At 51.3% G+C, this 22,963-nt stretch overlaps 7 protein-coding genes and 1 non-coding gene across 8 annotated transcripts; 6 read left to right on the forward strand and 2 right to left on the reverse strand.

Moving 5' to 3' along the window:
* Positions 1 to 41: 41 nt before the first annotated feature.
* Positions 42 to 1,766, reverse strand: ALT_7463 (uncharacterized protein; the record flags this gene model as incomplete). Its single annotated transcript, XM_033564071.1, has 1 exon — positions 42 to 1,766. One exon carries the CDS (start codon positions 1,764 to 1,766, stop codon positions 42 to 44), a length of 1,725 nt encoding a protein of 574 aa, XP_033419962.1.
* A 1,437-nt stretch (positions 1,767 to 3,203) lies between these two features.
* Positions 3,204 to 3,852, forward strand: ALT_7464 (peroxiredoxin C1773.02c; the record flags this gene model as incomplete). The annotated part of the gene is made up of 2 exons (XM_033564072.1): positions 3,204 to 3,459; positions 3,515 to 3,852. 2 exons carry the CDS (start codon positions 3,204 to 3,206, stop codon positions 3,850 to 3,852), a joined length of 594 nt encoding a protein of 197 aa, XP_033419963.1.
* Positions 3,853 to 5,772: 1,920 nt separating this feature from the next.
* On the forward strand, positions 5,773 to 7,844 carry ALT_7465 (polyol transporter 5; the record flags this gene model as incomplete). The annotated part of the gene is made up of 6 exons (XM_089600268.1): positions 5,773 to 6,151; positions 6,205 to 6,268; positions 6,312 to 6,755; positions 6,810 to 7,059; positions 7,123 to 7,461; positions 7,509 to 7,844. 6 exons carry the CDS (start codon positions 5,773 to 5,775, stop codon positions 7,842 to 7,844), a joined length of 1,812 nt encoding a protein of 603 aa, XP_089455453.1.
* A 748-nt stretch (positions 7,845 to 8,592) lies between these two features.
* Positions 8,593 to 11,082, forward strand: ALT_7466 (N amino acid transport system protein; the record flags this gene model as incomplete). Its single annotated transcript, XM_033564074.2, has 13 exons — positions 8,593 to 8,780; positions 8,831 to 8,844; positions 8,891 to 8,963; positions 9,009 to 9,340; positions 9,386 to 9,529; positions 9,579 to 9,793; positions 9,839 to 10,036; positions 10,087 to 10,114; positions 10,159 to 10,274; positions 10,324 to 10,381; positions 10,531 to 10,756; positions 10,812 to 10,923; positions 10,963 to 11,082. The coding sequence occupies 13 exons, from the start codon at positions 8,593 to 8,595 to the stop codon at positions 11,080 to 11,082; spliced, it is 1,824 nt and encodes a 607-aa protein (XP_033419965.2).
* A 629-nt stretch (positions 11,083 to 11,711) lies between these two features.
* ALT_t152 lies at positions 11,712 to 11,792 on the forward strand. Its single transcript has one exon. It is a non-coding gene; the product is annotated as a tRNA-Ser (tRNA).
* Positions 11,793 to 12,705: 913 nt separating this feature from the next.
* ALT_7467 (uncharacterized protein) lies at positions 12,706 to 18,216 on the reverse strand (the record flags this gene model as incomplete). The annotated part of the gene is made up of 6 exons (XM_033564075.2): positions 12,706 to 13,745; positions 13,802 to 14,796; positions 14,856 to 16,590; positions 16,637 to 16,958; positions 17,006 to 17,239; positions 17,287 to 18,216. The coding sequence occupies 6 exons, from the start codon at positions 18,214 to 18,216 to the stop codon at positions 12,706 to 12,708; spliced, it is 5,256 nt and encodes a 1,751-aa protein (XP_033419966.2).
* A 1,362-nt stretch (positions 18,217 to 19,578) lies between these two features.
* On the forward strand, positions 19,579 to 19,914 carry ALT_7468 (uncharacterized protein; the record flags this gene model as incomplete). The annotated part of the gene is made up of 1 exon (XM_033564076.1): positions 19,579 to 19,914. One exon carries the CDS (start codon positions 19,579 to 19,581, stop codon positions 19,912 to 19,914), a length of 336 nt encoding a protein of 111 aa, XP_033419967.1.
* A 1,178-nt stretch (positions 19,915 to 21,092) lies between these two features.
* ALT_7469 (putative serine/threonine-protein kinase PkwA) lies at positions 21,093 to 22,577 on the forward strand (the record flags this gene model as incomplete). The annotated part of the gene is made up of 1 exon (XM_033564077.2): positions 21,093 to 22,577. One exon carries the CDS (start codon positions 21,093 to 21,095, stop codon positions 22,575 to 22,577), a length of 1,485 nt encoding a protein of 494 aa, XP_033419968.2.
* Positions 22,578 to 22,963: the final 386 nt, after the last annotated feature.

Below are 22,963 nucleotides of genomic sequence, written 5' to 3' on the forward strand. Positions count from 1 at the left end.
CATATCCAAGACATCAAACACATCCAGCACATCAGACACATCTAGTAGTGCTCATAGCGGATATCGCGCTTGATGGTCCACTCTGAGGCCAAAAACCTCACAAGCCTCGAGAACTTGCAATACGGAACGTAGAGCGAGCGAGCCCGCCCCTGTATTATTAAGGTCATCCGTTCAAGGAGTGGTGCATCTCGGGGCTTGGCGGCCGAAATGATCTTGAAGATTGAAGACGCAAGTGGTTCGTCAATAAGGGTATTGACGAGAAGCCTCCGGATGTGTCCATTGCGGCTCCGATTGATGCCCTCGAGATCTTCTTCGGTGTACTGATTGTCAATGTCATCCCAGTCCGCATCGATGGAAGTTTGCTCCTGGTACAAGGTTGGGTCAGATACATCTAATACCAGGTCCAGGAACCTCAGGTTCCTAATTGTGCCCAAGGCTTTGTAGAGAGCCACCTCCCGGGCATCTCCTTGAGTACGATGAATTGGGATACTCATCTTCTCCAATAAAGGGCAATATCTGCCGAGCTGGAGGATATCATGCTCATTGACATATTGGAAAGGCCAACCAACCACAGACAGCTTGACCAAACGTGGTCCTTGATGTCCTCCCAACGTCCCTATTGACAGCCGTGAGTGCCATGCCTCCAGGTATATGCATGATAGCGACGGCAGACTCTGAAGGAATCTTGTTGCTCGCAGGAAGACGTCAGACAGATTTTCCGCTTCACTTGATGTAGTACCGAGGAGCAAGCGCAGCGTTTGAAGGGCCGGGAAATGAAGATGATCGGCCCAGGCTTCGAATGCTTCTCCCTTGATGAATGATCTCAGATCAAGGACCCGCAAAACGGAGAAATCTATGTACGTAGCCCATTCCTCCAGTGCAGCAGCAGGCGCGGGAACATAAGCGTGTCTGATTCGGAGGCATTCTATTGCGGCTGGACGTCCGTCGCCTGGCTCTTGTGTGAATTTGGACCGTCTTTGATTCATTCCAACAGCTGACGCCTCATAGCCGAAATGGTCGTCCATTGGATATACCACCTTCAAGTTCGGGGCGAGGCTCAGGATACGCAAGAAGATTTGCTTCTGCCACATACCGTCTGGTGTCGTTGTGTCATAGCAGGGAGTGATACTGTGTAGAGACGGCGAGGTGACTAGCCGATATTCGTGGTCCTCAGCCATAGGAGCATATATACTCCGCAGCACGAATGGACCCAAATGCAGTTTACATCTCGGTAGGTGTTGATGCAATGTCTGAAGCAGGCAAGGGGGAAACTGTTCATGGTGCAAATGGTGAAGATCTTCTAAAGCAGGAAGTCTCTTGATGAATCCCGCGACAGTGTCCCAGCATGCATGGTGCTCATGTGTTTCACGGACATACACATGCCATACCGTTCCGCCGAGATCGTTGTCCCCAAACTCATACGAATCTCGCGGATCGCGATCTAATGGTGAGAAACGCCGGACTTGGGGTGGGACAGATGTAGAATGATCTTCCGAGAAATGGCCCTCGATGATGAGACGCCTGACATAACTCAGGGCGTTAGCCTCTTGCAGTTTAGCGCAGAGCGTTGCCACCTGTTTATCGAGTTGCGGGTAATACAGTGGCAAGCGGACTGTATGAAAGGCAAGTGGTTTTGCTACTGGCAGAGCCAAGGCGAAGCATCGCTTGTTGACTCGGAGCAGACGAATAACGCTGAGAGGATGGACGTCAGCAAGGAGGTGAACAACTAGGGAAATGATTTCTGCAGGGAGGTCCTGGAAAGACATCGTGGAATTTCGGAGGGAATTGGAAGACGAGAAAGCAAAGCTCGTGTTGGCCGAGATAAACAACCCCACCAACGACAATGGCTTTAACGCCAGGGACGTTGAGTCACCCACTTGGAAACTACAACCATTATCCTTATCCTAGCACACCGGGGTCACAAACAGTCATTGTCATGTCAGCCATGGGATCAAAGCCTCACATTTTGCTGTTTGGGGTCGGCAGTATCGGTGTGACAGCGGACAAGGTAGCACAAAAGATCTACGCAGTTATTGTACTGAAGTCGTTCAAATTACCCTCATCCACAAAGGAGACTGTTCCATAGTAATCCACTGTCAGCGTGGGCAAGCAGTGGCCAAGATCTATTCTAGTGTGAACCAACATAGCATAATCCGGATACCAAACACATCACATTGAATGACTATCAGTGAACCTTAGTAGAATTCTAAGGGATTAGCCCAGTGTAAAGGATTGTTAACAAGGTTAGGGAGGTTAGGTTTTTGGGCGTAGGTAGCATGGTAGCATACGCAGATACGAGATAAACCTGCAGCGGCCAAACATGAAAAGGAGTGTGCGAATGGTGAGAATGTCACGTGGCTAAGATGATTAGTACATTGATTGCAATAGGGTCACGTGACCACTACTACCCCCTGCTCGACCGAAGTTTGTCGAGACTAAGGCAGATTGCGAGTGCCTGGTAGGCTCGAGCACTCAGCGGCCCTGCCCACTACACTAATAAAATTTATATAACCTATAATGAATCTCTATATAACTAGGAACAAGGTTCCTACTATAAGAATTAAAATTAGTCTATTTAATATATCTATCTATAGTATAGAGATACACTAGACTAAAATAAACACCGCGTTTGTTTTGCACATACCAAGAAATGATACCAAAGCTTTCATGAAAGATGAAAGATACAAAGCTCGATCTTCCAGAGAAAGCTTATTTACGAGAACATGAAAAGAGGCGCGCATGGCTTCGTGTGACATGGCGCTAGGTCTATCGGAGAACAAATTTCAACTAGGGCGAGGAACACGGGGATCAAGAGTGAGGAAAGGGAAGGAGAAGAGGAAGCTGATCGACCCAGCTATCCTGCTGCGTTCCAACACTTTCGACTCAGAGGTGCAAAAGTGCGGACGCGAGAGGTCACGGCGATGGCCGCCTCGCGGCAGCCTACGGGAGCCTCTTCGGTCGCTGCTGCTTGTGCCACAGTCACATTCCTCTCACACATGGCTTCAAGCCATAGCTGCTTGGGGCGTTCGGTAAATCCGCATGGTTTTTTTTCTCCTTTAACTTGTTTTCGTGGCAGAGCAAACTGGTTAGTTTCCCTTTCTTCTTCCTTTTTTTTTTATTCCTCTATCCGTGCATTCCTGGGCTGCGCTGCCTCGTTGCATGAGAAGTAGGGTAGTGCACAAAACGACAGAATAAAGGGAACGATGCCAAAATTCGTCCCAAAGCCGTCTCGTGAGCAAACAGCTCGAGTGAATAAGTCTCGGCCTAAGACAAGGAAATTGACAGGCGATCAACATACGATCACTCCCCCGGCTGTTGGTTCCAGTATCCCATTAGATGATAACTTCGGCGGTGATATTTTTACTCAAGACGGAAGGACAACTTCAATAAAAAATCTCTTGGTCAACAGTCCTAAGGGACTGATCGTATTCATCTACCCAAAAGCACTCGATGATAATGGTACTATCTCGGTCGTCTAGATTTAAAGACATATAAGTACCGCTAACAAGAACAGCATATGACCTCTACGTCGAATTCGATTACCATCAGTTCAACTGGGAGCGAGCCAATATGAGTACAATTGGCATCTCCCCAGACTCCGTGTCTGCCACGGCAGCCTTCGTGAAAGAGAAGGACATCCGGCTACCGCTTCTCAGCGATCCGAGTATGTCGTTGATCAAAGCGATGGGATTTGTCCCAGCTAAGGGAAGAGTTCAGCAGAGTGCTTTTATACTCTCTAAGGATAGGGTCTTGCTCGCGAGGACAACCGGGAAAGTGGAGAAGATTATTGATGATTTAAATCGGGTTTTGGACGGGATTATGGAGGAGATGGAATATGAGAGTCCAGAGTAGATCGTTTTCTTCGGTGTCTGACGCGGTGTTAATATATTGAATTGAAGCAACAACAGTTCGTCTCATCTTTTGGCGCATCGGATCTGGCCAGCACCTCCTGGGCTGCTGCCGCTGCCTCGCGTGGTTCTCCCGGATTGCAAGTCGGTTCTTATTATATCCTAGGTGGGGTAAGTCATCCCTTTCCTGGATGTCGAGTCTAATCGATGGTACACTTCCTCAACGGCAGAAGTCTATTAGTTTATGGACTATCGTCTCGCTCCACTTTGACGAGGAAATCTTCCCTCGACCCAACGATTAAGCCAGAGGGATATCTGCGAGGAAAGGATGGATCGTGATTAGTATCTCAACCCCTACAGCCGTGGAGTCATCCCTCTAGTATTGCTGCCCTTTTTAGTGTTATACTTCTTCTCATATAGGTCTAGAATACAGCAGGAGCGAGGGCCTTCCTCTTGCTGAATTATTGAATTGTATACGAGCATTGACATTCTTCATGCACAGAGTTCTACAAGAATCTGATCATGAAACCAATATGAGATAGACATTAGAGAGCCAGACAAACCGGTTCCCCTTATTGCATTCAAGTGTCAAGAGTTATTCAGATGAACTACTATATTTTGAGCCAGTGTACGGCCGTAGACCAACCCCGCCCAGTCTCTGACCCATCCCCATTGTATTCGCCATATACGCCTGGCTGAGATTGTCCAATTTCTCGGCGCTGTGACCATACCAATATGGCTTTTCCCATCTTAGTATATAGGAGACTTGTTGTTTTAACTTCGAGACAGGGCCTACAAGGCGGTGCAAGTCTGGAGGACAGCACAGTCTTTACCACTCTACGATCTCATCATTTGCGGTAACGTTGGATTCGATGATACACGCAGATCAGCCTATCATGTCAATGACACTCCAGCTTTCAAACGCCACAAAGACGACCTTCGCATCATAGAGTCCGATATCTCAAACGCCATTTTCAGATGAGGCACCCTTCTTCTAATCCCTGCGGTGCTGTTAAGCAATGCCTCCGTCGGAGACTGCATTATTAGACCTAAACGTCGGAGTATAGTACTTCATTACATGAACATTTTTCGGGGTAATCAGGTATATCACTAGCACTCCTTGAATCATGCGAGATTCAACTGCATTTGTACATAAGACCAGTTAACGCCCGGATTCTTGAATCCCACGCAACTGCATCATTGTGGACCATCTTGAGCACCGTCCCTCTTGGCCTCCGCCGGCCCTTCCACCCTCACTGGCTATTCCCGTCTCGGCGCCAAGTACGCCGAGGTCTGCTTATGCCGATCCTCCCACTTCCACATATGTCTCTGTGACAGCACGAACATTGAGATAACAGGCATCCCAGATGGCCACGCCCATTCCGGGACATTAGAAACTAATTCCCTTGGCATCACACCACCCTCCAGCCATGGTTCTACCGACCAAAGCCGCTTCAGCGTTACATCCAAGAGGGCCATGGAATTAATCGTCGTCATTGTACCGCTGCAGCCCTGCCCCTTTGACCTTGGTACTCCTTGGCTCGCATGAGGAGCCGCCTGATAACCACGCCAGAGACGTTGGTAGTCAGCCATCTACGCCATCCGACTCTTTGTTCTGACCCCGCTGGTCTTGGCCGGGACGCATGCGGTCAGCGGAGGTGTCTAGTAGGTACTGGAGACTGAGTCAGAGATAATGAAGCCACACATCGAGCACGAGGTTGGGCTAGCCTGAGAGGCCATTTCTCGGCCAGACGGGGGTCTAAAGCGATCGGAACCATAAAAGGCGACCTCCACTTCCCTCGTCTCTTCCCCAGATCTCTCCCAGATCTCTCCCCAAATTCTCCGCATTTTTCTTCGTTGGCCGCTATTCTGTAAAGCATATCAAATACACTTCGCCCTGAACCTCTACCGCTTGTCTGCCACCATGGGGGAGAAGTCTTCCGACCCTGAGGCTCCAAGTCTCTCCCACCATGAGTCTTCCATATCTATTAAGAAGCAAGGAGGAGATGCAGCTACTGCTCGAGAGTGGGCTCACGATGTGAACAAAAGCACCACGACCAACACTAAACTCAAGAATCCTCTTGCCGGGTTAACTCGAGAACAGCTTCTGAGTGACGTCGAGGCTTTCGCAAGGGAGAAAGACCTCGAGTATATTCTTGATGATCTGCGAAAGGGGGCTCTTGTCGCACAGGATCCACGAGAGTTTGAGCAGATGGACGAGCTGACGGAGAGTGAGAAAGAGCTACTTCGACGCGAGAAGACGCATCGGTGGAGTCAGCCGTTTATGATGTATTTCATGACCAGTAAGTCTCCTCGCGATTCTCTTGTTGGATTGCAATTTAAACCGGCCTGTCAGTCCTCTGTGCTGGATCTGCTATTGTTCAGGGAATGGATCAGACTGCCGTCAACGGTGCACAAGAGTAGGTACTTCCCATCCTCATCTGAGCTATGCTAAGCAGGCAGGTTCTACTTTGCTGAATTCAACGTCACCGACACTTGGATGCAAGGCCTCCTGAACGGCGCTCCCTATCTCTGCTCCGCCGTCATTGGATGCTGGACCACTGCGCCCCTGAATCACTGGTTTGGTCGCCGCGGATGCATCTTCATCTCTTGCTTTATCTCCTTTGCCGCCTCATTCTGGATGGCGGCCGCACATACCTGGTGGAATTTGTTGCTCGGCCGTTTCCTCCTCGGTTTTGCCGTGGGCGCCAAATCCACAACCACCCCGGTGTATGGCGCCGAGTGCTCCCCGGCTAATATCCGCGGTGCTTTGGTCATGATGTGGCAGATGTGGACGGCATTTGGCATTATGCTAGGATATATTGCCTCTGTTGCATTTATGGATGTGACGCATCCGACAATCCCGGGCTTCAACTGGCGATTGATGCTAGGGTCTACCGCCATCCCGTAAGTAGGCCCCTGCATTGATTGCATATACATGTGCTAACGACCTTGGATCAGGCCCTTCTTCGTCTGCATCCAGGTCTACTTTTGTCCCGAGTCGCCGAGGTGGTACATGATGCGCAACCGCTACCACGATGCGTACAAGGCGCTCTGCAAATTCCGCCCGTCTACGTTCCAAGCTGCGAGAGACCTGTACTATATCCATGCTGCTCTAAAGGTGGAGGAGAAGCTCCGCGAGGGCAAGCATTTATTCCGCGAGATGTTCACCGTCCCGCGCAACCGACGTGCGGCGCAGTCGTCTTTCTTCGTCATGTTCATGCAGCAGGCAAGCCAACCCTTTCCATCCTATAATCAGACCTAACTATCGTAGTTCTGTGGTGTCAATGCCATCATGTACTATTCCTCGTCGATGTTCCGAGAAGCCGGTTTTGACACCCGTATGGCACTCGTCACGTCCCTCGGATGCGGCATCACCAACTGGATCTTCGCCCTGCCAGCCGTATACACGATCGACACCTTTGGACGGCGGAATCTGCTGCTAACCACATTCCCTCTGATGTGTATATTCCTCCTATTCACCGGCTTCTCATTCTACATCCCGGATCAAACGTCTCGGACAGCCTGCGTCGCGACTGGCATATACCTCTTCATGATCGTATACTCGCCCGGTGAAGGCCCAGTACCATTCACCTACTCTGCAGAAGCTTTCGTAAGTCTTCTTCAATTACTATCGTCGCGGTCTACTGATAATGCCAGCCCCTCTACATCCGAGACATCGGCATGTCCTTCGCAACAGCCACAACGTGGGGTTTCAACTTCATCGTCTCGCTGACCTGGCCGTCGCTCAATAAATCGTTCACTCCCACCGGTGCCTTTGGCTGGTACGCGGCGTGGAACTTTTTTGGCTGGATCTTTTGTTATTTCTGTCTGCCGGAGACCAAGGCGCTCTCGCTTGAGGAGCTGGATCAGGTCTTTTCCGTTCCGACGACGAAGCACATCAATCACTATCGGGCGATGTTGCCGTGGTATGTCAAGAAGTATTTGCTTCGGAGAGATGTGCCACCGCAGAAGCAGCTCTACGATTATTATTAGGGATGGTGTTTGTGGATTGTGGATGAAGGTATATTCCTCGACAATTTGTGCTGTTGGCCTGACTCCTCTTCCAGCCGTATCATTTCCAGACTTTGTGCCAGTTGTTCAATACTCGATAGCTGTTCTATAACCACGTTGTAGCGATGATGCATATTTCTTACAATTGATGCAGTTGTCCCTGTTTCCCAATGAGGTGGCGCACATGGCGATGGGAGATCGACAGCGGAAATAATTCTTATTGGCTGCCAAACAACTAATTAAGGTCCACTTTGGCTAGAAATTTTCTTTCAACCAATCAGATGGCTGTATTATCTCGGAAACCACAACTACACTACCTCTGATTGGACAAAAATTTCAAGAATGGGTCAATTATCCTGATTGGGGCCTGCTCAATCTCGGCATTAGGTAACATATACCAATATCAACGGCTCTAGAGAGGAATGGAGCACACGAACTGGGCCCAAGACTGAGCGTGTTGCCGTTGAGTCATCATGATGCCGTCGCAGTTTTGTTTCGCCGTTGCAAGTCCGGAGCTCGCAGCTTGACCTGTCAGTATCAAGAGCTGGTGACATAGGATCTGTGACGGCGGAGAACATCCCGGCCTCGACATCTGCCTCGTGATTGCATTGTATGAGTGAGATCGTAGGGTTGCCACGGTGAAAAATCTGCTTCTTCCAGCTCCACTCGTCCGGGAGCCGCTCGATCAGACCTTAACCGTCTCTGTCGTCGCTCGTCAACAGTTGCAATCATGGGTTCCATGCTCGAGGAAGGATCCCGTCCTGCTGCGGACGCTGAGATGGACACGGATCGTGTACATCCCGACGCTGTTTCCGATGGTGAGCGTGACTTTGAGAAGCAGAACTCGAAACCAGAGTATCAGGATGCATTCGGGGACGAGGAGTATGCCGAGGTGAAGTACAAGACCTTGAGTTGGTGGTGAGTTATCTTCGTTAACTAGATACTTGGACTGTTGCTGACCCACGCAGGCAATGTGGTTTCCGTGAGTATGCCTTCACGAGTTCGAGGACGTAGCTGATCGAGAGCAGTCATGGTTGCCGAGACGGTGTCGCTGGGTATTCTCTCCCTGCCGGCGGTAGTGGCTGCCTTAGGTCTTGTTCCGTGAGTCTACTCATTCCCCTCCGCCGACAACTCTAACGAACGTAGAGCCGTCATTCTCCTTGTAGCGCTGGGTCTGATGTCCACCTACACTGGATACACGATTGGGCAGTTTAAATGGAGACACCCGTTCATCCATTCCATGGGTGATGCCGGCGAGATCATCATGGGCAGATTTGGCCGGGAGCTCTTCGGAACAGGCCAATTGCTCCTGGTGGTCTTCATCATGGCTAGCCATATCCTGACTTTTACCGTCGCCATGAACTCGATTACAGATCATGGGACGTGCTCGATCGTCTTTGGAGTGGTTGGCTTGGTCATTTCGTTCGTGCTGTGTTTGCCGCGGACGCTGGCCAAGGTCTCGTTTCTATCAGTTGCTTGTGCGTATGTCTCTGACGATGTAGAATGCCACTGACAGTTCGCAGCCTTCATCAGCGTCTTTTCAGCGGTCCTGGTCGTCATGATTGCCGTTGGCGTGCAACGGCCATGGCACGGCAGTGTCAATGCTACGGTTGATACCAGTTTATACAAGGCTTTTCTTGCAGTCTGCAACATTGTCTTCTCATTCTGTAGGCTCCTCCTCCTCATCTCATTCATGGATCGTCACTGACAAAACAGCTGGACACGTCGCCTTCTTCGGCTTCATGGCCGAACTGAAAGACCCCCGTGACTACCCCAAGTCGCTGTTCCTACTACAAGGCATCGACACATGCTTGTATATCGTCGCCGCGGTGGTGATCTACTGCTATGCCGGCGACGACGTTACATCGCCCGCGCTAGGCTCAGCCTCGACTATCGTGAAGAAGGTGGCGTACGGAATCGCCTTGCCGACTGTAAGTCTTTTGTACCCGTCCCAGGATCCATCTGACGAGGCGTAGATCATCATCGGAGGCGTGGTGAACGGCCACGTCGCATGCAAGTACATCTACGTGCGGATGTGGCGCCACAGCGACCGCATGCATAAGCGTGATCTTGTTGCGACCGGCTCATGGGTGTTGATTGGGCTGGCGACTTGGATCGTGGCTTGGATTATTGCCGAGGCTATCCCGGTGTTCAACAATCTGTTGAGTCTGGTGGTATGTTTCCTTGCTGGTTGGCTATTGGTCAAGCTGATGATGTTATACAGGCGTCGCTTTTTGCAAGCTGGTTTACCTGTAAGTTCTTCCCTTCTATCTTGATATCTCGCTGACGATTGCAGACGGCTTCAGCGCTCTTTTCTGGCTGCATCTCAATAAGGGCCGGTTCTTTTCGACTCCGATGAAGACTGCGCTTACTATTCTGAACATCTTCATCATGGGAATCGCATGCTGCATTGTAAGTTCTTGCTGACAGTCTATGATACAATTGCTGATGATCTTCACAGTGTGGTCTCGGGCTTTATGTGTCAGGCAAGGCCCTGCACGACGACCCCGGCAGTGCCAGTTTCTCATGTGCAAATAATGCCTAACGGCTATATATATATTTTTCCAGATGCCACATCCAGTGGCACATGTACAGTAGAGATAGTGTATCATAATCACTCATGTTCGAGGCTTGGTTCGACACCTCTCTTCTACGCGATTCCCTACAGTGCCAGCAGGACTCACCGCGCTGGACGGAGGTGCTACACTCTGTGTTTGCCCTTCCGTCGTAGGCTGTATCTGGTGCTTGACCGGCTCCAGTGACCTCCGCCGTAGCACCTGTGTCCGCACATCGGTCTCCATCTCCTGCCGCTTGTATCGCTTGCTCGCCACTGGCCGCCAGCTCCCGCACCGCAGAGGTAACTTCGTGCTCCAGCGAGAAGTACTCGTAGCTATGTGCGCCATGGTATGGGAAAATGTTCTCATCGCACCGTCGGTGACTGTTTTCAAGGCCAACAGGGACACCCGGCTGCCTCGCGGAACGTTCCCTTGCGATTGCACTCCTCGCCGCGACCCGCGACGCGCAATTCATTGGATACTCTGTTCTACAGTCGGCGCTAGTAGTATGTGATAACACGGGATTCCGTTGATTCTTCACGTAGATGTGGTCAAGGAAGCGCCAGGGCGTTGGATTCGGGGAGTGGGATTGTCACGGGCGCATCGAGGGCGAAGGATCCTGTGCGGAGCTTTTGGATGTCGGATGGAAGGTCAATGAGGGTTGATCTTGGAGCTGGAGCGGTCGAGGGGGAAACATTCTGGCTGGTTCATGTTGCATTTGCAGTGGTCATCACGATGACTTCAGGGAGCTCAACTTGGTGATGCTTGTCTTGTGGCTTCCTGGTCAGGGACTTGTCATCACGTGGGATGTCCTTTGGGATGCCATATTTTTAAGGCTACTGACGAAGGGAGCATGTGGCTTCAATCATCGACTCGATGCTCGAGAGCGAGTCTCCCAGAATGTTGATGTCGAATCGAAGCCACGGCGGCAGTTCCGGCCTCTCCTTCGGACTCGATCAGGTAGTGTTCGAGGACTTCGCCGACAAGCTGTACGATTATACACGGATTATGATTGTTGATGTCCATGCGGTGGACACTATATATCGGGCAGAAGTACCCTGCAAATATATTCAAGGGGGACGTAAGGGTGTGACGTGTCTGTCTTCTGACAAGCCCAACTTCCGATCCAAGACTGAAATCCGCTCCAATAATTAAAGTATGTTTTTAACCCCGAATGTCCATGGACGAATTTCAGAACATGTGGACAATGCTCAATGGGCCTGCAACCTCAAAAAAACAGAATAACTCTTCTCTGCCTCAACAGGCAACCGACAAGTCCATTATTCCATCATTAGTCAGTGTGCCCGAGTGGTTAAGGGGAGTGATTAGAAATCACTTGGCTTCGGCCGCATAGGTTCGAGTCCTATCGCTGACGTTCTTTTTTCCCCCTCGTCCGTTTTCTGTAACGGAACTACCATTGCAACAAGGATGTGATTTTCTTTTTGCTCATCGACCGAAGATAAGATACTGCAAAGTTGCTCCTACCAGCCCCGTCGACGTACCGATCACCCCATCCTAGTCTACGGCTGCGGTTCCATCGAATCGCATCGTACAAAGAGTAACCCGAACACTATATACAAACACCAGAACATCCTCAGTTGCCATCAATTGCCCGTTCATGACGGTGTCAGTCTGCAAAGGCGACCGCCGGCTAGACAGTCGCCGCTTATTAGGAGCCTCCGACCTCCCCGGCCCAGTGTCGAAACGGAGTAAGGAATCAATCAAATCAATCAATTGCCTGTTCATCATCATTCTTGCTTTCCCGAAGTCCACTGGCCGAGTAGTCCCTCAAGGCAAGTGAATAGGCGATATTACACGTCTTTTCCGTGATTATCGTCCCTTATTACTGTCTGGTTACGGCATGGTTGTGGAGAGGGCAGAGAAGCTTACTCCGCTGACGGAGTTCGAGTTCGGCCGGACGACGTGAATGGGCATGACATTCAGAGGAAACGGTGAGCAAAGAAACCTCTGAAGCATGAATAATGGGGAATACAGAGTTGGTACCGAATGGATGATAGACCCGACCTCATGCCCCAACTAGCGTGGGGGAAGTTCATGGTCGCTGCAACTTCCACTGCCGAACCGAGAAATCCGAGGTCATCCAAAGATATGTCTCCATTCTTCTCGTCTATCGCTATACTTGGAGAGTTTCTCAAGCTACTTAGTGCGTCTGACTTATCTGTGGGTTCTCTCAACCCTGAAATATACTGGACGACGAATACTTCAAAATATATTAACGACCATGCAAGGAAAGGCAATCCTCGGAGATTGCGAGTCGAAGGATACTACTAATATACCTCCGGAAGCCATTCCCGAACCTCATCGACAAACTCTCTTTCGTCCTGGTCGTCCCATCTTCTCCTTCTCGCTGCACGGCCAATGTACCGATTCTCCTGCGGATCCTTGGCAGCCAGTCTTCTGGCGACTTCATTGGCCTCGAACAATGTGACCAATCTACGCTTCGCATCGGGTCCTCTCAAAGTCTCTGCCTTGCCGCGGCAGAAGTCGTAGATCCTCCTTTTCATCGTTGGGGCTTCATCACCCTCCTCAACAAAGGATTCGGGCCGACGATCCACAAGGCTCCCGCCATACTGATTGCTGCTGTACATGTACCTGTTTCGACGCTCCAATCCGGGAGGGTTGGATGTAACTTCAGTGACCCACCCGGCCTCGGCGAGCTCAGCAGGCGTCGAGCCAGAAGCGTTCTCGCGATGGAGGAGGTCCGGACGGCGTTCGAGCAAGATCTCCAGCGTTTGAAGGAGCTGGCACCGCACGGCATCGTGTATAACGGTGTTGCCAGCTCCGTCCAACAGTTCGAGATGCTTCTGGCCGGTACTTTGGGCAAAGTCCAAGATCATTCGTAGAGCTTTCATTTGGTTGTCGCCTTCGCAGTTGCTTCCATTGCCATAGACGGAGTAGGTATTCGTGGTGCTCAAGGCCCGCACCATCCACATTGCTAAGGGTGTCAGAGAGCCGGGCCCGTGTGACGAACGCTCGACGAGCAGGGAGGAAACCAGAGACGGATCAACCAGTTCGAGCATCTTCTGGAAGTCATCCAGCATTTCGGCCGGGGGGGAGCTGACACTGCAGAACAGAAGATGAAGGATGTTGTTACCCTTTTTGTTGCGCACGGTCTGGTCGGCCCCCGCCTCGATGAGGATTTTGGCATAAGTAGGACGAACAAGTGAGAATGCAATCATCAAGGGGGTATATCCATCAACGGACTTGACCTCGAGACAGTGAGGGACTTGTTGAACCAAGTACTTGACCAGTCGATTTGACTCGACCGTTGGCTTTGCGAAAAGAGCACAGTGCAGGACAAGATCGCCTGGCGGCAGTTAGCATCATATGTAACGTCTTGAACACGCCATGCAGGGAACATACGTCTGATATTCAACCAGTTTGTAATGGAACGCTCGATACCCAACTTTCCCATGGTGAGCTTCTTGATACGCTTATCATGCTTGTGTGACTCGGTAAACTCCAAATAGTATCGGCCAGGCGCAGTTCCCAAGAACCACTCCACTGCTTCGAGGTTTCCTTCACGCGCAGCAATCAGAAGGGGAGGTTTCTCTTCCTCAGGCTGTGCGGGAAGGATGCCGCGACCGGCAGCCGCCCAGTCCGCTCGCTTCTTGCCGTGGATGGACAGTCCTTGGTAGTATTTGGGCTTCTCCTTGATTTCCACTCCGCTCTGCTCCGCCAGCTTATCCAATTGAATGCCAGCCCCCGTACGTTTGATGAGTTCTGCCAGGCAGCGGACTCGTCCCAGCTGCATTGCCACAGTAAGATCCCACTGACCAACCGTAAAGATGGTCTGGTCGGAACTTCCGGACTTTGCAGACAGCTCCCGGCCGAGATCCAGAAGGAAGACCAGAAGCCTAACATCATCCTTGTAGATTGCGTACTGCACAAGATTGCAAGGCTTGCGCTCATCCGGCAGGGTTGTCCCCACGAAGTCTTCAGCCGAACAACCGTCCTTCAAGAGAGAAAGAGGCGAAGTCCTGCTCTCGACCTGCGTCTTGACCTCACCAATGTTGTCGATGGTGAATTCTTCATCGAGGATCTGCCTCTCTATATCGAGCCCGTCACTGTTGTCGTCGCCCTCGTCGCAGGAATAATCATCGTCATTGTTGGTTGTGGCTCGCAGTCTATACCGCACATTTTCTTGCTCGTCCTGGGGCTTGTACTGCACTTGTGCAATGGCGATGATCGCCTTCGCCACGTCCAAATGTCCACGTAGAACGGCAATATTGAACGGGTGGAAGTTTCTCTGGTCTTTCGTAGCAATCTCCAGCGGCGGCCTCTGCTTGTCTGGACCCCATGTCCCGAGGGTGAGTGATTTGATGGTCTCAAGGTCACCACACCACGCTGCCTCAAACCTTAACACAGTCAGCATAAGCGACGTGCAGCACACGGAAGGAATCGAAGGAGCACCTACAGTTGGATATAACCTTCCCTTGTGATGTCGTTGAGATCCGGCCTCCTGAAGTCAAAGGTCACTTTAAACGGATCAGGCTTGGTGACGCAAGATCCGTAATGATTCCTGCCGTTATCAGAAGACGTTTCAATGTCCGGAAACAACTGCTTGAACTCTCTGGCGCCTCTGGCAAGCAATTCCTCCTCGAGCTTCTCAAACTCGTTGAGAGCCAGTTGAACGGCCGCCTTCTTCTCCTCGACACCCTTGCGATTCGCTGCACCCTTCACGTCGTCGTCATAGAGCTTCTGCTCTGACTCGACACGGGAGTGGGCACTGCGGAGAGCGGCTTTGGCCGTCCACAGCTGGTATGTGTCTTCTTTGAAGGGGGATAGATAGTAGCTGTCCTCGTGCTCCAAGGGTCTGGGCGGCTCCCGGGTGTGAGTCTCGGGCTTGTACGCACGCAGAGCCTTCAGCTTTTCCCGCACACAATCCAGCAGTGATCTGCCGTGTCGGTAGCTCCTAGCGTGAACATCATGCTGCGTCTGGTACCCTTCCTTAGTCAGTGTATTGGGATCTGCGCCTCGGACCAGAAGCTTCAGGGCCACGGATGGCTGATCTTTGAGGACACTCAATATAATAGGCTGGGTCACATTAGCATCGAATCGTCTCTTCACTTGCTCGGAGGACTCGTTCCGTATTCCATCGATGTGCACCTGTGCTGACTTAATGAATTCGTCAAAGGCAATAGTCGGGCTCGCTTCTGCTTCAAGCAACTTCAAGGCTCCGATGACATTCCCCGATTTGATCGCCGTTGTCAGCGCAGTCTCGGCATTGGGGCTGAATTGCCAACCACTAGTAGCAATGTAGTTGATTGTCCGTTCGACTGCCGGACGGTCATGCTGCAGGTACGAGTCCAGCAACCCAGTGTATTTCGGAGAAGCCGCAATGTGAGCCACGGCAGTCTTCTGATCAAGGTCTGCCTGTGCCGGCGAGGCGCCCAGTTGTAGCAGCTTCGTCGACATCGCCTTCGCCTGCTCTATTGGCAGTTGGAGAGCCAAGACCAGGGTGAGGATGGCAGCTCGCGGGCTGTTGTTGTACTCGTGCAACAATTTGACCGGCAGAAGCACATCCGCGCCGAAAGAGGATACCAGTTCCTCAACAGCAGCGACGTGGCCATTCAAAATCGCGAGATGCAGAGGGGAGGCGTGACTGTCCCAAGCGATCACATTGATGTCATAAACGTCAGGGCCCTGGTCGCTTGAGTCATCGGACACCGAGTCCTGTGCGCTATCTGCATCCTTTTGGACTCTGACAAAAGAACCGGTGGCAAACGACAGAGCATCTGCCTCGCTCTCAGCGGAAGGATGACTGATGAGCTCGGCATCTTCCTCACCATCGTTGGCCTCTGTAACGGATGAGGCTCCCTTGCGCGACTGCTCTTTGCGAGCTTCTTCCTCCTCATTCTCCTCGCTCTTCATCAGCAAGATCCTGATTATCTCGGCGTGGCCTCGAGCCGCAGCGAGATGTAAGGCCGTGCGTCCGTCGGCCAGTCGAGCGATCAAACGAGCTCCGTGGTCAACAAGACACTGAACGATTTCGGGCGTGGAGGTCATGACCGCCAGATGCAACGGAGTGCGACCGGTAAAATCGCGACGGTTCACATCAAAGTCGTGCGACAGCCACTGCTTCACGCCTTCCACGTCGTTGTCGACGATCGCTTGACACAAGCCCGCTGTGTTTCCGACGTATGCCATTTCTGTCCAAGTTAGCGTTCGGACACCATAAAATCAGGGAACACTGACCAGTCCAATCGATTTCGGTGATAGGGTTGAAACTGCCAATCTCCTGGCGGCCGGGATTGTCCTGGAGGAATTTGATTCTGCCCGAGACATAAATCTTGCTCTCCTCCTCGGCCAATTCCTTCTCTTCCGGAGTGATGGGGACAGGACAAAAGCCACAGCAATCCTCGATCACGTCTTCAAAGTTGCCGAAGAAAGCCGGATGCCGATGCAGGTTGACCTCGCGGTCTTTGGGTTTGTTCCATTCCGCATTGAGCAGCAAATCCTTAGTGTAGAGCAGTTTCTCAATCTTTCGAGCGTGGAATCTTTCGCCATAAGGAATGGTCTGATGTGATTAGTCTTTGGCTTGCCGTCAAACAAGGCATTACTCACAAACGTATGGTAATCGGACACATCCTCTTCATCGACCCATTCAGGCACCTCGTCGTCCCAGTCATTCTTGATGTTGCCTCGCAGCTGCTTCGAGATTCGCATTGGAACCGGTCGGCCTCGCTCTCGGCGCCGCTTGTCGATGTAAGCATCCCGATCGGAAGGCTTCGGGAGCTTCTCCAGCACTAAAAGCCGGGCAAGGCCGAGCGTCCTGGTGAAGCTGCGCTCAAAAATCGTCTGTGTGAAAGTCAGTATCACTCGCAATGATTGGTCACGCGGCATACCGGATCAATTTTGGAGCGGTCCAATGATGGCCAGAACACCTCGAATCCTCGACGAGCGTACTTGGAAAGACGATTCTCGTACGACGGCGACCGTCTGGACAGATCCACATGGTTGATTTGGGTGACAAACGCACCGACCGCACGTGGTGCCAGATACACTTGGCTACCATCGTAAGCTGCGCACGAGCAGTCGACATCAAACCCGGTCAAAATCTCGGCGATGGACTTGTAGATTCGAAGGACGATTTGAACATGGCGTGTGGGGTACTGCGACACGATCGTGATGGCATTTTTTGTGCGAATGGTGGAAGTCTCAGCCAGGATCGAGTCCTTGATGCGGGTTTCGATCTGCTTGATCTTCTCAATGGCCTGCTCCTCCGTCAACCCATACAAAAACAGATCGACATCCGAGGCTGGAGCAAATTTCTGATGGTAGTATTCGCGCAGGCCGCGTTTCGAGTCCCCGTACTCCTCAGGAACGGGCAATAAAGAGGTGGTCACTGCACTTCCCGCTGCAACCACATTGCTCCAGTCAAGATCACTGAGCGCGCTCTCAGAGAACAGGTTGAAGTTGGTCTGGAACTGCTTGAAGGAGGATACCACGGCTGGGGACCCATTCGCTTTTCTATCCTCATCTTTCAGTGGCATCAAATACTTGGCCTTGAGCTGCTCTGGCTCCGAAACCAGATCACGTGCGCGAATCCGAAGATCTGCTGACCCACTGGCGTCGAACAGCGGCACCACATTGAGGAGGTTGTCTGCGACTGTGGGGTGGGATGGTTGTTGGGCGTAGATCTTGCGCAGGACTGCATCGTACTCGTTGTACGGCCGTACAAGATCGGGGATTGACTCTTGAGGACGAGAGTTGACGTAGTCTATGAAGGTGGAGTGCTTCGCGGGGACGGCGGGGAGGGTGTAACAGTCAGCCATGTTTGCTTGGTGAGAAATTGAGAAAGAGAGAGGATCGTTTGCAATGGTTGGATGCAGAGATTTTGGTTGTGAATATAATTCTCAGTGAGAATAAGAAGTGATGAAGACGACTGAAGCACGCAGTTTTAAGTTCTTGCAATCTCCAATTTTGTTGATCCTGATGAACACGAGTTGTGGAGCGCGCCAGGCAGCTTCCCGTTGTGGCGTCCTTGATGCCTGGGATATTTCCGAAAAAGGAAACCAGCTCTCAGGCAGAAGGCGGGCGCCTGGGGAACATCCGTCTGATTGGCCAAGACCCGCTGTGGGGGCTGAGTAGACATCCGAAGGTTCGTCTGCAGGGCATATCACCCGTACTTTACCATTTGCTGAGTTACAGGTTGATCTACGCGTCAACCATCCTATCCGGCCTCGCACCTGTGGAAGCATTCCAGCTTTTTGGAAGGGCCCGCAAAAGATCGAAGAAGCTGGTGAATGTCCAAGCTTGGGATGAGGCCTCACTGCTGCAACTCTGTCAGCCAGACCAAGTGCTATTTAGGCCGGAGGTAGATGGTCAGAGTCTGAGGCCCTCCCCTTCCGCAACCGCTGACCATGTATAAATTCAAACCAGGCACGACTCCCGTTGCTGATCTCCATAATGATACTAGTGGATCACCAATCCTGAAAGGTAGCGATGATCAATCCTTGCAAACCATACCGACCCGCTTGCTCGGCCCAGACGGTTTGGACGAGGATCTGATCAAATAGATTCTTCAGCCAAATCCACAGGAGCTGGCCAGCAAACGCCGGAAGCAAAAGAGTGTGAAGGCAAAGGTTGGCAGCGGCAAAACTCGGGTTCCAGTTCTGCGACCTAAGTCCGCGACTGAAGAAGTGAATGAATTAACGGTTTTGAAAGCTGCTGCTTTGCCATCAAAGGTGGAGAAGAGAACCAGAAAAAGGCAAATGCGGACAGTCCATGAATCAATCTCGAGTGTGAAACAAGCGGATATCTGAAGCAAAGCAGTTAATCGCCATACTTTGAATACGTTACATCTAACCCAGCCTCAACCAGCACCGTATCATATACATAGTGGTCAATCCATCTTGGCTGTATTTTACAGTACTTCCGGAAATCGGTGTCACCATCTACGCTCTTTCATTGTTTCTCAAAACCCTGATGCCAAGTAGGGCTAATCTATTTTTGGCGTAGTCAAAAAATTACCCTGGGTTGTAGGCCTTGTATCGTGGAGTACCGGATTATTGTATGGGGTGGATCTTTGTTTAATACCTGTCATGCAAAGGCAGCGGCTACCTCGATGCCTCACGACCAGCATCCCCACCACACGTCTTTCTCGACAACTCACCATAATAGTGGCGCAGTGAACCATGGCACCGAATCTTGCTAAATCCACGCTTGAGCTTATCCATGACATGATCAGCAGTGGTGAAGTAACTACCTCCCAGATAGCTCAAGCTGCTGGCTGCAGCAAACGCGCAATCCTCAGGATCCAGTCGAATCTGCGGGTTTTCGGTCCCATGAAAGCTCCTCCCCGGCCGCGAAGCATCACACCGGTCATGTTAGAGGCCTTGGGCGACCATCTGTCTGAGAAACCGGACTCCTACCTTTCTGAGATGGAACTGTTCTTGCTAGATGAATTCGACGTATCCATTCCCAAATCCATGATTAGCGACGCCCTGCATCGACAAGGGTGGTCAAAGTAGAACGCTCCACGAAAAGCTAAAGAACGGAATGCCGATTTGCGTGATGAATACGCTCATCTGATCTCGGAAATTTGCTCATACCATCTGGTCTATGTGGATGAATCGGGTGTGATAAGCGGACAGGGTTCAGACGAACCGGCTGGTCTCCACTCGGTATGACACCGGTCCAAGTGTCCAAGTTCCACCGTGATCAGCCTTATCAAATACTTCCTGCATATGCCCAAGATGGTATCGTTCTGTCTCGAGTGTTCCGAGGGGGCATCCGTCTTCGAGGATTTTATTGAGCAGCTTCTTTAGCGTTGCGGGAAATGGCCAGTGCCGAAATCTGTAATAGTCATGCATAACGCATCTTTTCATCACTCCGAACGGATCGAGATTCGAGCAGATGTGTTCAGAAGTGGGTGTGAAGCTAGTGCTTTGCCTCCATATTCCCAAGACTTGAATCCGATCGAAGAGTTCTTTGCTTAGCTGAAAGCTCCTTATTCGCCGGAATTGGCAGGCATACGAAGATAATCGAGGTCAGGGATTCGACACCTTTCTCGAATGGTGTGTTGACACAGTTCGTGCAAGCACGGAAAGCGCAGAGGGACACTTCCGCCATGCGGTTCTGACCGTTGAGGATATATAGCGCGGGTACCATAGTAGCTTAAGATCCTGCAAATCAGCTTAGAGGAATTTCTTTGAGGAAACCGATGATATTCTTGGGTGCTCGCACGGGTCACATCTACATACCTTGTTGGGAAGGATATCTGCGCATTTCTCAACTGTATGATTGTATCACGTGACTAGACGAGGCTGAAGGAGGTCTGCCCGCGCCCTTGCTGTTCAAGGAGGAAGCAACAAAATCCCAAGAGGCCAAGCCCTTGAAAGTCTTGCCTCTACCCAATACGTATCTCAATACACATCATGAACTCGGAATGTCTGACCCAAGGAAGTATACAGTTGGTTGGATTTGCGCCATCACCACTGAATATGTTGCCGCTCAAGCTTTTCTCGATGAACAGCATGAAGGTCCGAAGTATTTGTCGTCTCACAACACAAACGATTACACCTTAGGCAGAATAGGTACCCATAATGTGGTGATATCTGTCCTACCCATGGGAGAATACGGCACGTCTTCAGCAGCACGAGTCGCAGAAAACATGATGCATAGCTTTCCAAATATTCGAATCGGTTTAATGGTCGGCATCGGAGGCGGAGCCCCAAGCCCAAATCATGACATTCGCCTTGGGGATATTGTGGTCAGTGTTCCTTATAATGGCCGAGGTGGCGTGGTTCAATACGACTTCGGAAAGACAATTCAAGGCCAAAGCTTCCAGCCCACAGGTTTCCTCGACCAGCCACCTACCGTCCTCCGTGTAGCGGTTAACGGACTTCGATCTCGGTATGAGATGGATGGTCATCGACTTGAGGAAGCAGTCAACAAAGTTCTCGTGAGAAAGCCAAGGTTACGGAAAAGATATGTGCGGCCCGATCTTAAGAGCGACCGGCTGTACCACAGTCATGTCGTGCATCCGCTAGAAAGTGGGGCAACCTGCACTATCAATTGCGGTGATGATCCAAGCAGCTTAGCCTTTCGGAACCCACGCTCTCAGGATGAAGACAACCCCGCGATACACTACGGCTTGATCGCATCAGCCAATCAGTTAATGAAGGATGCCCTGATACGCGACAGAGTAGTCGCAGAAAAGGGCGTTTTATGCTTTGAAAAGGAAGCGGCCGGGTTAATGAATCATTTTCCGTGTATAGTGATTCGTGGCATCTGCGACTACTCCGATTCCCACAAGAACGAAGAATGGCAAGGATATGCGGCCATGACTGCTGCTGCGTATGCCAATGATATCCTAAGTCGAATTATCTCTCAAGACGTGGAGAGGGAAGAGGGGATTTTAAAAATCCCACCGCTCATTAGCCATGTCACCGAGACCAACGGCCATAACGACTGGAAATTACCACAAGTTGAGGAAAGATTGGGCGCAGATTCCGAGGCCATCGAAAACCATTCGGGTTCGGTTGTGTCGGTGGCCTTCTCGCCTGATGGCCGGCTTCTGGCTTCCGGCTCCGACTATAACACAACAAGCATATGGGACTCTGCGACGGGCGTGCTGCAACGGACTCTCGAGGGTCATTACATTAGAGGTTGGTCGGTTTGGTCGGTAGCCTTCTCGCCTGACGGCCGACGACTGGCGACCGGTTCCGGCGATAACACAGTACGCCTATGGGATCCTGCGACGGGCGTGCTGCAACGGGTTCTCGATGGCCATACCGGTAGAGTTTACTCGGTGGCCTTCTCGCCTGACGGCCGACTGCTGGCGTCTGGCTCTCTTGATTACAAAGTGCATCTCCGGTACCCAGCGACGGGCGCATTCACCCAGACTCTCGAGGGCCATTCGGGTGGGATTCGCTCGGTGGCATTTTCGCCCGATAGCCGGCGGTTGGCGTCCGGCTCTGAAGACAAGACAATATGCCTGTGGGACCTGGCAACGGGAAAGTTTATCCAGGTTCTCGAGGGCCATTCAGGCGGGGTTCGGTCGGTAGCATTTTCGCCCGACGGCCGGCGGTTGGCGTCAGGCTCCGAAGACATGACAGTACGCCTCTGGGGCCCTACGAGGGGAGGTACTGCGACAGACGTGCAGTATCGGAGGATTTACCGCTGCCATTGAGTTTTCATCGACACTTCGTGTCAGAGGACGGACTTGGACTTCCTTCATGTTCAGTTTAGCGTGGCAATCATACTCATGGTTTAACTCCCGTGAATATGGAGATATCCATAGAGCAAGAAGCAGTTAATAACACCAAGCGACGAAAAGGTACAGTACTTTGGCCCCAGGTCTCGGCTTAGATGTTTCGCGATAAACAGTAGTATACTTTATGTTGAATCATATTACCGCCTACCTAATCGGGATAAGATTCGACTGATTTATTTGACTTCAGCACTGCCTCAGATGATTGCGTTTGTTAGATATCGAATATCATATCGAAGGTATAAATATCGAGTAGATCGTCATTCGTTCAGAGGAATCAGACCTTCCTTCCATTCTGATTTGCC

The sequence above is a fragment of the Aspergillus lentulus genome, assembly GCF_001445615.1.
Source record: "Aspergillus lentulus DNA, contig: Alt13, strain: IFM 54703, whole genome shotgun sequence".
Taxonomy (NCBI): domain Eukaryota; kingdom Fungi; phylum Ascomycota; class Eurotiomycetes; order Eurotiales; family Aspergillaceae; genus Aspergillus; species Aspergillus lentulus.